Below are 13,891 nucleotides of genomic sequence, written 5' to 3' on the forward strand. Positions count from 1 at the left end.
GATAGAGTGGGAGGAGCTTGTGAGGGGTTGTATCAGTTTTGGTATGGTCACATGGCACAACTGCCAGGTCACCTAGCTAGCTCCATGAGAGAATGAAATATTTTTTTTAAATGCAATGCACCTCTCTTGACACTTGGAAGGGGTGGGCCATAAGGCAAATTTTGGTATCAATCCGATATCAAGTAAATACACGGCCAATATTTCCGATACTGATCATTTTTATTTGAAAAATTTCATTGATTTGATTTTGCCTTCAATTTGATGCTCATGATAATAATCAGAATAAAACACAAAAATTTTAGGTAAACAAAAAAAAGGCACTTTATCAGTTGAATTTAAAGAAAATAAACACCGACAACGCCACTGGGGAGAAAAGGGACCTCAGAACGCTGACAAACTTAATTTAAGTTCGCATCAAGTCCGAACACCACATTGAGACTGAGGCTCAAATACGTTGCCTTTATTTTATAACAATAGTAAAACACTATATAGGCCTATACGGAATAAAATACACTTCAACAATGGAATACAATGACTAGTACATTAATACGCCAAAATAATCACAGAAAACACAGCAAACCATAATAAGAAAAAATAATAAACATGCAAAGTAATAGTATAAAACTGAAAGGAAACAACTGAATTAAACTAACCGTATTGGCAACCTGTATTTTAAAAAAAAGGTAAAACTAAATAAGTGATTACCTAATCCTACCAGTAGAGGGAGACCATGCGCTATTTCTATATGCAGCACCCAGACGCCACAGTCTGCTGTGTGAGTTTGCCACACGCTCGGGAGAGAAGAGGAGGTTTGGTCGCGCAAAAGGAAAAGGATGTGCGCTGGCCACCAACCTTTGTAGGTCATTTTCGGTGCGGCCCACTAATAACCTGACAGGTGTGGCGCCCATCGACATGCCACACTTGGGTAATCACTTATTTCATTTTTATATTACGCACAGACTGACATAATATGCTTATTTACAACTTTGATCGAACCTTTCTCTGGCGTTTAGTAGCAAAAACAAACTCAGCATTGTTGCAGCATGTTTGTATCACAACAATAGAATATAAAATATATGTGCTGTGTTACGATTTTGTTGTGAGACGCAGATGCTGAGATGCTTGGTAAAACACAAAAACTTTAATGTGCATGAGACAACCAAAAACAACGAGCAGGACGTTAAATGCTTTACATAATAATCTATACTTGCACTTGTATTTATTTTACCCCCATTGTATTTGTTTTCAAGGTAATGTCTGCTGACGTCAGCAGAGGGCAGTATTCAAACAAACTGTGGTTGACTTGACTACTGAAGCTATAAACCAAAAAGTCTTTAAAACAGGATGTTTAGGATGTTTTCCGCAATATCTGGCTATTAGTTACTTGAGAGGGTAAAAATAATATTGTATTATAGAAAAAAAAACAGAATTCTACAATGTTTTTGTAAACCACTGCAAACCACAACCACAAGTAAGAAACACATTACCAAAAATAAACAGCCATGAAGGAACGTTTTTAGTTGCAGATCTTGTATTGGCTCTCATACAGGGCAGTATGTTGTATTTATAGTACATATTTGTTGTCTTATACATATTGATTGTCTTTGTTTTTAGTACAACAAAACATCCAAGACTCAGTACCCCATATATACGTATATGCTAATCTACAATGGTGCTTCGCGTGCATTTACTGATTAAAAATAAATGCTAGAAAATAAATAATGTGTGTGGTATTGACGTAAACTACTGCTGCAGAATCCACCGGCCCGCAGTGTCGCGTCAATTGCGAAAGTTGTGAGACGGAAATTGTTTTCGACCAATATCAGTTAAGTATCGGACGCTCAGAGCCAATCAGATTGTAGCTATCCCTCGTGGGCGTCGCCAACGGCCATCCTCCCTTGGCCGGCCTGCGTTTGGTTGAGAGGTTGCCGGATGGTGGAGGAGTACCACTGATGAGAGAGCGGGCAAATACTGTTTTAGCTCGCATTGGGTGCCTATTGTACGTACTTGGATACTGATAAACACCCGGGAGGACTACCTTCACCTGCTGCGTGTGGTACGTACTACAAGAAGGCCCCTTTTTTAGTAGTTAACAGCAGCAGCGGTGTTAGTTGACTGTAGCTAGCGGATTATTGTTCCATGACTTGTCAATGATAGCGCACTAGTAGCCAGTTTTGCTAATGCTAGCCGGTGTCGCTATCGTCAAACAAATATGTTAGAATCGGCCTGTTTTGTCAGTCGGGATCTGAAACAGAATAGCTGGTTTTGAGAAGTTTAATCCTTGAGAGCTACAGCGAAGCGGTGCGGTCATTGTCTGCCCTGCGTTTATCCCCACCCAGACGTCTTTTGAGCCGCCCACACCCATGATGCGATCTTATTTAGCTGAAGTCACCGTTCAATTTACTCCTAAAAAGGCACCCTTCCACACCAAAATATATTGTTCTGGTGCTGCAATCACCTGATAATGTACAATCGTCATAAATTGGCCCGTTTTAATGTACAATAGTCATAAACTGGCCTGTGAGTAATTGTTGTGGTGGTTGATATAAGTTAGTGATGTCGAGTCATTGCAGGCATCTTTTCGAGGGGGTGCTATATGAAGCACAGCAACTTTCAGCTAGCTAGCTAAGCAAGTTAGCCTCCTCGAAGCTGCTATTTTTATGGCCTGTTGAGATCCAAATTCATATTTTAACAATGACCTTGTGCAACTAGTATACTGTATATCTGGTGCTGTCTTGGGCATAAAGAGGTAGTGTTTGATCCCGAGTTAAGGGGATGTAGTGTAGCCATACTGATCCCCCACCACTATTCCATGACCTGACCCAGATTGGTGTTCCACGGGCGCATGATTCAAACATGGGATGTGATTGTGGGTTAAAACATCTCTGAACATTCATCAGCCATACTGTAGTTTGGCCCACATGACGAGTAAGCAGCAGTCAGTCTTCACACTGCTTCATCTTCTGATGTTCTTTTCCAAGACTATATAGTCTGTGGACATCAACATACACCTAGTAGACACTTCATTAGGTACACTTGCACAATCTAATGGAATCCAACAATATAATAACTGTTGCAAGTTACATTAAGGAGCATCACATGGTTACATTTGCACAATTGAGCGTATCTGAAAAGGAGTATGAAGAAGCAGAGCTTTTTTAATCCTCCTGATAACTCATTCCCACCACATATTTTACACGTTGACGCTTATAATATTTTGTTTGCCTACATTTAGACATTTAAAGTTTGTTCGCTTCCAGTATTGTCACCATTTTCTAATGAAAGAGAAAAGAATAGAGAATGTGTAGCAATGGATGGATCGCTTATAATGGTCTTTGTGTAGAATCGCACTGCACGATACTTTCAGGTGCACTCTCATGTAGTCCAACATGCAAACACAAACCACAGCAACCCCTCTGGCACAGTGTCAACCAAAACTGACAATTATAATTTGTAAGGGCAGCTCACCTTTTAATAGAGCTCTTTTATTGGATCACAGTAGTGGAGGGAAATGTATTTTTCCGAGTTCACGGGTTTTTAAAATGTACCGTACAGTTGGAGCCTCCACTGCTCCTTGAAAAGCAGATTTTATGGAATATATTTTGTGGGGTTTTCTGCGCACCCCAGATTGTGTTTACTCTCTCAACGTAACAACAAACATTTAATTTTGCACATAACTGAAATTACCTCAGCATGTTTCAAGAAAATATGCTTTTCTTAATTTTTCTCAAGCTGCCGCAGCAAACATGTAAGTTTTAATTTACTTTTACGCTTAATCCTTTGTCTACTATCACTATTAGTGCCATCCTCATTACAGACACAAGAACACATTGTGGCGGGGAAAAAAAATCTTGTTAATGATGAAGGCACTAGATTTTTACTCTTCAAGTGTGAGGCACCGGTATACTTCAGGGGATGTGTTGAAAATGATTAGTTTTTTGTTTACACACCCGTCATGGTTAAGTTAGAGTACACATGGGCAGTTTATGTGTGCAGATGGACGTGTAAGGCCTTTGAGGTCTGTGTGGGCAAAATGTGTCCACACAGACCTGTGTGGACATACGTGGGGAAAAAAGTGCACTTTTTGGGAATGTAATGCTTACTTTTGTTTTATTTCTTAATGTAGCAGGTGCCTCCCCCACACATTCAAACAGTTCCAGAGTTATAGAGATGAATGCGTTGTTATGCATTTTCCTCCCACATATTTTTTTGTGGAAAAACAGCATTACAGTCACATCTCCACATCAGTTGAGTTGAATGGATGATTATTCCTGTATTCATAACAATGAACCTGAATTTTTAAATTGATGCAGGAGATGAAGGGCAAATCAAACCAGGTCCTTGTCCTATCATTAGCTTTTTCAGTCTTTGAGGTCTTATAAGACTGGGAAGTATTTAGCCTTTGAAAATGATAAATATGAGCGTGTGATCTAGTCTTAACAACATCCTCTTAGGGGTGTTGAGTGATTGTGCTTTTTCCATGTCATGCTTTCTAAGGGGAACTATATAAAAATGCTGTTTGTTCTAAACGTGATACTCTCTGGCTTGGCTGCAGGTGGCCAAGTGAGTGTTACCTCTGGTACCCATCATGTCGCAGAGGAGCGGGCTGGAGGAGCCGGAGCGGTATCTCTTTGTTGACCGCGCCGTGGTCTATAACCCGGCCTCGCAGGCAGACTGGACTGCCAAGAGGCTAGTATGGATCCCATCAGAACGCCACGGCTTTGAGGCCGCCAGCGTGCGTGAGGAACGTGGTGATGAAGTGGTGGTAGAGCTGGCCGAGAATGGGAAGAAGGCAGCGGTCAACAAGGATGACATCCAGAAGATGAATCCACCAAAGTTCAGCAAGGTGGAGGACATGGCCGAGCTCACCTGCCTGAATGAGGCCTCAGTGCTTCACAACCTCAAAGACCGCTACTATTCAGGACTCATTTATGTAAGTACTTTTCATTCATCAACCCAGTAGAAGTTGGTTTACATTATGAACATGTCTTTTTTTGTATGCAAAAAAACGAACGTAGGTTGATTAGAGGGAAGCCCATAAAACCTCTCAAGCTTGAGCATCCGTAGAGGCATCACTGCCCGGGTCATCAAGACATTTAACTCTTATTTACTGAAGTTGACAAATGTCCAAAATGGTCTACAATGCAACCAGACAGCCGCTCCCACAAGGCACAATTTTTGAAAAATGCCTACATCTTCTTTCCCTCTTTACTGTGAATCACTTCTAAAGCCAAACAGTCTGTTTAGAATGCTGGTCGACTTCCAATTTGTTTGGCTTTAGCAGCAGTTCTTCCCATACGAATGGTGGTCAAGTGTAAAAATAAATCAATCACCTGTAACTTTAATGACAAATGATCAGGTTGTAGTGCTTGGTGGGTTGCATTGCAGAAGTGCCTCAGACAGCTCTTTTTTTTGGTTGCAATTTTTAAATGTCACGTAAGTGTAAAAAGAAGTTAACCAATGTAAAATGTTAAATTCACTTTCATCACAACAAAGCATTATTTTAGAGGTGTCCGATACAACTTTTCACTTTACGATGCAATACCGATATTGCAGCCTTCAATATTCGCCAATACCAATATTGATGCGATATCAGCACAAATCATACATGCTTTTATTACTTATTTTGTAGCGTGGAATGTTAGAAAATGCTTTATCAAGTGATGTTACTCAAACAAAGAATAATAGTCAGTTGGTTTTCGGTGTTGAGGAAAGTAGTTCTGGCTAGTATGGGGTTTTATTTCTCAAAACAATATGCATTCGGACCCAGATATTCCTGATCTCCTGACTGTGTGGCCAGCATGCTAACCACTAGGCCATCGTGCAGCCCTTTCTCGTGCCTTGATTTGTTATTTTTGGAAAGATTCAATTTATTTTTAGTTAAAGCGGTATTGTTTAAAATACTCTAATGTGAGTTACTACTGTGTGGGATCAATAAAGTTCTTATCTTAGCCGTCTGAGAAGATCAAATACATTGTTTTTGGCGCCAAAATGTTAGTGTGTTTGTGTCTGAATGTATAAACAAGAGGCATTAACTTAGATTGATTTGTAGAAAGGTGTTTTATGAAGTACATTTCCTTGTATTCACTTACAGCGCAGCCTTGCCACATCCAATATGGCGGTGACGCTGGTGTACGGCTCAGCGAAGCAGCGTCTATATATATGGTTTTGACAGCAGAGTCCTGTTTCCCAGGGTGCTTTGCTGTACTGTTGTTGTAAATAGCCGCTAAGTTACATGTTTAGAGCTCTCATACAGTCGTTGTTATTCCTTTATAGTGTCTTGTCTGTTGTTATCTACCAATTATGTTGCTGTGTGATGGTTATTTTTTAGCTGTTTCTTTAAAAAACACAGTGAGTAAGACTAGTGTGTGGAATGGTAACCTCTCCCTTGATTTCTAAGGACCTGGTAAGTTCATTGTGAGCTTTGTTGTTTTGCTGCTTGTTTAAATATAGACTTACCTTATTCTTACAGACTTGTGAGCAGCACAGTATCAACTTCATGATGCAGTTCGGCAGTGTTGCAAATTTCCTACCTTGCTAGGACCTATTGGCTTTTATTTTAGGGGAAAGAAATCATATCGATGTTGGCCGATATCACATTTTTATGCCAGTATCGGCCTGATAATTATTGGTGGCTGATAATATCGGACATCCCTAGTAACAAGAAAATGTGTCTGAATTGCCGTATACATTGCATCGTTTTCCTGTCACGGACATTGCTATTAGACAACTTTGGCATCTTGCCATATTTGCGATAAAGTGGGAACCAAAGTGGCCAGGATGAAGCAGCTTCATGTGTGTAGTGCACACTTCAGCGAAAAGGATTACATTCCTACACGCCCAAGACAAAGGAAGAGTTCTGCTGTTCCAGCACCCCAGGTCATAACTAACTATACTAGCTAATTAGATTCCGCGTGTTAACACCTTGTTTACAAGCTAACACTATTATACTCGGAACAAGCGATCAAGAATGAGCTAATAACAGTAAAATCAGCAAATCACTAAATGTGATATTACCAGTGAAGCCACTACATAACTTACATAACATAACATTATATGACCGTTATTATTGTTATAGTCAGCTACGTTGAAGTGTGGCTCATCTCCACGTTTCTATGAGTATGCTTTCAGTCACAATATCTATGTTAGCTGTATGTGAGTTTCTAAAAAACTGACCTAGATGTCCTGTGTCAGTCAAAATAAGATGTAAAAAAGTGAATATACCGTAGGTATAGTCTGCTCACATCTGTGGGTCCAGCTTCAGCACTTCTCTGCCCCTCCTCTCTTTCTCTGCCCGTTCTAACTCCATCTGACGAAGTTTGGTGATACCAACGGAAAGAAAATAACGCAGAGCGATTGTGAGGTCTGACTTTTTCATGGAAAAAGGTTTTGTGAGGCAAACGTATTACTCTTCTGAACACATATTGTTTTGAGAAACAAAACGGTTTACTAAAGTGACCCCACCAACTAGCTGGAGCTACATTCCTCAACACAGAAAACCAACCAGAACTCAGTTCACGTGATGAAGTGGGGGAAAAGTCACTGTTGATACACTACTGCTGATGGGGATGTCATACTACTTCATGTCAAAAAATCCGAACTATCCCTTTAACAGCACAACTGTTGTGATTGCGGAGCCTGGAATTGACTCTGTGTATCGGAGTGCCAAGAGAGATTTTTAATGCAGGCCGATATACAGTAATCCCTTGTGTATCTCGGGTAATTGGGTCCAGACCTGACCGTGATAAGAGAATTTCCGCCAAGTAGGATTCCTTATTCATAAATGTTTTTTGGGGTTTTTTTGTGGTTAGACCAGAGAAAACCTGTTTACGGCCTACTAAATAAGTTTTTTACCATTATTGGAGCCTTCTAGACATGAACTAATACCCCTATAGTCACCTTTACACTTGTATTAAACAATATAGTAGGTATAATAAGAGTAAATAAGCCATTTAAGACACAAACAAAACTCTTGCTCGTGTGTGTTTTTAAGTTTGTTAATTTAATTATTGGTTAATTTTGCTATTTTTATGCTTGAAAATGCAAAATTTAGGCAGAAAATATGTTTGAAAAACAATTATAGAGTGAAGCCGCAGAATTGGAACTGTGAAGTGGCGATGATATAAAATTTGGTAACATTGTTTAATCAGGATAGCCACTGTCTGATACTTATTCTGCAAACCCTCCAACAAATAATTCCATTGGGGTATATGAAGTATAATTATAATAAATATCTAAATGAATACTACTGGTAATCCTATTTGTAGCGTCCCGGCTCTTCAAAAGGTTCTTCAGATTTTCCTTTCAATGGGTATGCTATCATATCATGTCCTACATTAGCTGTCCGTTTCCCCTGTGATGATGACCCACTTAGTGACATGCATTCTTGGAATAGTCCAGACACAGAGCTCGTGGGCCACCTGAGACACCGGAACAAGCCACGGGTGGAGAGTTTCACACTTAAGAGGGCTTTTCATTCTCCACTATTGTGACTGTATTAGAAGGCAGGAGTGGAATGTAGCTGACTAGTTTGGCATTAAAAAATGGCAAATAGCTTGGCATGAGCAGAGATTAGCTGGCTCAACTTTGTTGCTGTAGAGGGTGTATAACTGTGATTTATGTAGACTGTAGTATGCCTTGACAGTGAGTATAAAGTTATTTCTTAACGTGCTTAGTATGAGTTCTTCTATGTTAAAAAGAAGCACATTGTGTCTTCGACTAAAGAGGAAATGTCTCTACTTACCATTGAGAGAAGCTGAGGTCTTGTTGCTAAATATTCATTTGTAGTTTCCCAAAGTCCTACACTGGAAAAAATGATTTTTTTTTGTTACATTAAATGTTACTATAGTTATACATGTAAACCATATGAGAAAACTGTAGTTAATGTAATTATTTAAAAAGCCTTTGTGATATTAATGTGTTTACTTAGTATTAGGTAGTAAATGTTGTATATTGTTTTAGTTATGTACATTTGAATAATGATACTTTAGTGACATTTACTTAAGTAAGATCAACAGATCATATTTTGTGAATACCAAGTAAAATCTACTGCAACATTCATATAGTGATGTTGGAGGCACTCATGAGCTCCCTCTGGTGGCCCGCCAGGCATGGCTGCTGGGCACCCATGGCTGCCATTGGCCAATGACCTGCTCTGCTGGAGTGATGCATTCTGGGTAAAAGTTAAAATGTTGCTGTATTTTGTTATTTTAAACTCGTATTTCGTAATTGTCTTGTAGCCTATATTATTATTACTATTATTATTTGAGTTTTAGTTTGCTGTGTGATGATTTTAGCGTTGTTTGTAAGATGACACCGTGAGTCAGACTGGTATATTGAGTAATGACATCCTGCGATTTCCAATGGTTTGACAAGCTGTTCAAGTTCTCCTTTATAATTCGTGATTCGCTTCTGCTAAAGAATGAGCTACTGACTTGTGAATGGCACAGTATTTAAATGATTAGTGGTATCTCTGATGTCACATGATTAGACATGCAATACGTTTACATGCAGTCAGTATTTGGGTTAAGGTCAGTACAAGGTCGTGCATGTTACATATTACATGCGTGATGTGAAAGAAAAAACAAAAGCGCACAGAGAATGTCATGATGCAATGTGCATCATTTCCGCTTCTTCCTGTATCCAAAAACAACAACACTGATATGGCGGATAATGAACGCCTTTGTTTGCGACTTGGTGCTGGTACTGACACCAGTACTTGACACTATTCTGTCTCACTTTCTTCATTAATGGAAGGTGAGAACGTGAAGAAATAGGAAATGGAGCCGGAGCTGTGCCATCCTTATCCATGCTACGTCCACCACAGCCCACCGGACACCTTTTGAATATGTGTTTGTAGAAACCCTGCTTCGTGTAACTTCTCGCTCACCTTCTGGTAGATTTCGCTATCCCGGTACTTTCTACCGTCAATAAAAGACATTATCTTCCTGTCTTTCACCACACTAATGAGGTGGCTTGTTTCCTCCTCGCTCCAAAAGTGGGTTTTTTTGCGTGTCGTCATGTTTACAAGTAGTTACTGCCAAAGACACAAGATTCCTTTCGAATAGGACATGTGCAGAACACAAATTAATGTTCCTCTTGAACGGGATATCCCAATAGATGTAAACATGACCCAATTTTCAGGTTAGAAAAGTAACCCAGGGGTAATATTCGGGTTTTTAAAAACAGGACTATGAGCATATTCCGGTTTTTCAAAAGGTTTATTGGTGTTTACATGGCTGTGCACAACCGGGTTATTGCTAATATTCCGGTTATGATCGGATTATTTGATTGCATGTAAACGTACTCATGGTCATAAATTAGCTGCACCGCTAGGTTGAAAGTTTAAGAAAAATACACTGGATATTACGGCTTATATTAAGAACTTTCCATAGGACGTTTTAAAAAGGCAAGTAGGGGTGACTTGAGAAAATGTAAATAATTTGCAAGCACAGTCTATGTAAAAATAACTACACATTTTTCAATGAATTTTTATGAGGTACAGCAATATGCTAGTAAATGTTACTTGAGATGTTAAAAAGCAAGTAGAGCTTACTTGAGAATGATGTATACTTTACATGAGAATGACCCTTGTAATATTTACTTAGATTGTCTACGTGGAAAAAGTTACTGGCTTTTTTAAAGTAAATGTTACTCCAGATTTTTTTTTTAGTGTAGGAACCATTAAAACTTTCTTATTATAACGACTGTTGATGAGGCCAAAATATGCTCAAAGGCTTTTACTGTAAAATACCATTAACAGTGTTACAAATGATTAGAACTTAATTTGCACAAACAAATAGCTTTTCAGAGAGAATATATGTCAACACTTTACTGGCTGGTATCCAGTTACTGTATGACTGCTTGTCTAGGCATCCAGTCTTTTGACCTCAGAGCCCCGCTAATCCCACAAATACCCCCTTGGGGTCCCACTGTCAAGGGCAGCCAGCTGAGTCATTCTAGTCTACCTACTGCCCGTAGCCCATGCTGGGTCAGTAGCAGTGATCCGTCTGTCTGGCGCTGTGCCCACCATAGGGGGTCCATGAAGGGGTTACTGTGGCACACAATACAAACGGCAAAGTGGAGTGGAAGTTTAGTCAATGCCAGATAAGCTTTTGAGTGTTGTGATGAAGTGATGGAGTCATTTTATATTTCAAGTGGCAAATAGAAAATCTGTATGATACTAGATTGTAGCACAGTCAAAATCATCTGTGCACATGGAAAAGATTGAAGGGGTGGGGGTGTAGGTTGGCCATCTGGTGATCTCAAAAGAGCATATAATGTGCATGCATTGCACGACACATTGACATCCCGGAAACGTGTGTGAAAGTTTTATGATGTTAAAAAAAATAAAAAATTTAAAACATACCAAATTTACTACAGTCTCTGTTTCGGAGATCTGTTCACAATGCCCACAAGAAATGGTGATAAGCACAATTTACATTTTTGACTATAACATCACAATGTTGCATTAAGGATTGAAGTATCATTGCAAAAATAGTAGCTATGTAGGATATTACTATTTTAACGACCAAGACCCTTATTAGGGTTATGAAACATTTTTGCATGTAATGCACCAAATCTGATTTCTGCTATTATGACTGATTGAAACCACCAAATTAGTGAACACAGAAAGTTTGTCTGCTCCTCTGTTCTCATTATGTAGACACACCAGCTGTACTATGTGTCACTCATGTATAGATGTCACAGGAGATTTGTCACCATTTACAAAAAGCAAAGTATTAAGCACCATCCCATTTAATATTGACATGAGATGCATTTCTGAATGTACGGAAAGGCAGCAAAATCCACTCCCCGTAACTCATTGAGCACCAGTGGCAGGGTACTCTTATATTCTTTCTTGTGCTGAGTCACTGTCCGAAGCAGCATAAAATGTTAACACAAAAATAATGGTGGTCCTGGATTTGCATTCAGATGATATTGTCATTAACTGTTTTTTTTTGTTTGTTTGTTTGTTTTTTCAATAGACATACTCCGGCCTCTTCTGTGTGGTCATAAACCCCTACAAAAACCTCCCCATCTACTCTGAGAACATCGTGGAAATGTACCGGGGCAAAAAGAGGCACGAAATGCCCCCACACATCTATGCCATCTCAGAGTCTGCTTACAGATGCATGCTACAAGGTAAGTCTGTCAGCTGCAGTCAGTATTTAAAACCAATGCAAAGCATCTTTTGCACAAAATCTATATTGTCAAATCACAAAATGAAAAGTAATTGTCTCCGATATATTTTATTATAATTAAATACATCATGTTCATTAAAAAGGTGACATTTGATCATCTATTGAATATTTCTATCGTAGAGCTACATGATCATTAGGTAAATTACACCTAATGAGGTAAATTACACTTTCTGTATGCGTTTGACACAAAATGTTATAGCTTCATTAAAATTGATGAACAACATTCCATTTTTGTACGAGGTTGAGTTATCAAGTACTGTTAGAAACCAAAAATATGTTTGAAATAAAACTGTGACTTGTGTTCTGCACACAAACAAGCTAGACAATTTGAACACGATGGACAAATGGCTATAAATTCAATGTGTCCACTGAATCCAATAATCCGAAGTATGCAACCAGACCTACTGTAGGTCTACTTAATCTAGTTTAAATCCGCGGGTTTCAAAGCGATCCAGAACACTTTAAAATAGCTTAACTGATAGTTTCCTGTTTGCTCAAAACCTTGTGACTGAAGACCTTTATTATGAATTACGTCTTCAAGGATTCAGGCATCCTTGTAGTTGGCAAACTTCCCAACACTCTGAGTAGTGAATGACTGGGATGAGACCAACAAGAATATCCAGGGTGACCCTATTGTGCTGGACAACACACCCATTGTGCGACAGAGATGGTCTACGAGTGATGGTGGTGACAAAAGTGGACAGTCAGACTGTCATTCCTTTTAGGCTCCACTGTCTCCCAAAAGAAAACATGATAACATAATAAGTGCCTATTTTTTTAATGCCTATTCTCGAGTGTTAAAAATCCAAATTGTGTGAACCAGATTATTTGCATCTTGAAGTAGTAGCAAAATGGGGTGCACTACTTCACTGCAACCAGCGGTGGTCAATTTTTCCAATTAATCCCACAAGGAAATTGTGAGATTAAACTTTACATCAATGAAGTGTATTGTAGCGCGCTTTTAAATAGAGAATATTGCTGTTAAAGTCCACTCTAAGATGAAATAGTGTACCATAATGCTCAGCCAGTAATGATCATAGTGCATTGATGCCAGTATGAATAGGACAGCTGGGGCATTTCCATGTAGCCTCCAAAGCTTTTGCAGTGTTTCCCATGCATTCATTTATTTGTGGCGGATTGCCACAGAATAGCTTTTGCGCTATATTTAGCGAGTAGGGGTACATATTAAAATTGAAAGACAGGAAGTGTTTCTTGCATCATGCATTTACTCTGTAATCAAATACAAGCGGTTATGAAAGGCAAAGTATTTGCTGCGGGAGCGTAGATCCAGACATGCAGGGCATTTCCACAAGCCTGGGGAGTGTGCACAAAGAAAATATTGTATGCTTTCATGACCACACAACCTTCTTGAGTCAAAACTGCACATATTTCATAGCTCAGCCATTCAGAGAGATAGAATTGAAATACACTTTTGACTTGAGGGAGACCTTAATGCTCTACTATTCCAACCCATTTCCCATTGTGATCATATCAGAATTAACAGTGTTGTTGCTTAGAAAAAGAGGTTTGTAGGTTGGAGATTAGTGGATGCCAGCTGCTATGCAGTGGCCCTAAGCATTTGAACAACCTGATTAATAATATTCAGTTTGATAGTCAAGCACAAGTGTTTTCTTTTCTTTCCCCATTGTTACATCCTAAAAGTTGTCTAGGGTAGGATGGGACGAACA

The 13,891-nt window shown here is 39.2% G+C and overlaps 1 protein-coding gene across 6 annotated transcripts in view; it reads left to right on the forward strand.

Moving 5' to 3' along the window:
* Positions 1–1,908: 1,908 nt before the first annotated feature.
* Positions 1,909–13,891, forward strand: part of LOC129182371 (myosin-10-like) — a 53,769-nt gene continuing 41,786 nt past the window's right edge. For 5 of the 6 annotated variants that reach the window (XM_054778389.1, XM_054778384.1, XM_054778386.1 and 2 more), the window contains exons 1-3: positions 1,909–2,056; positions 4,556–4,933; positions 11,988–12,144. In XM_054778389.1, coding sequence (XP_054634364.1) covers positions 4,589–4,933; positions 11,988–12,144 — 502 coding nt within the window. In that variant the 5' untranslated portion in view covers positions 1,909–2,056; positions 4,556–4,588. Of the gene's footprint in view, positions 2,057–4,555; positions 4,934–11,987; positions 12,145–13,891 lie in introns of those variants that run through there. The other variant, XM_054778388.1, reaches the window with a different exon arrangement.

This window comes from Dunckerocampus dactyliophorus, chromosome 6 (assembly GCF_027744805.1).
Source record: "Dunckerocampus dactyliophorus isolate RoL2022-P2 chromosome 6, RoL_Ddac_1.1, whole genome shotgun sequence".
In the NCBI taxonomy this organism is placed as follows: Eukaryota; Metazoa; Chordata; class Actinopteri; order Syngnathiformes; family Syngnathidae; genus Dunckerocampus; species Dunckerocampus dactyliophorus.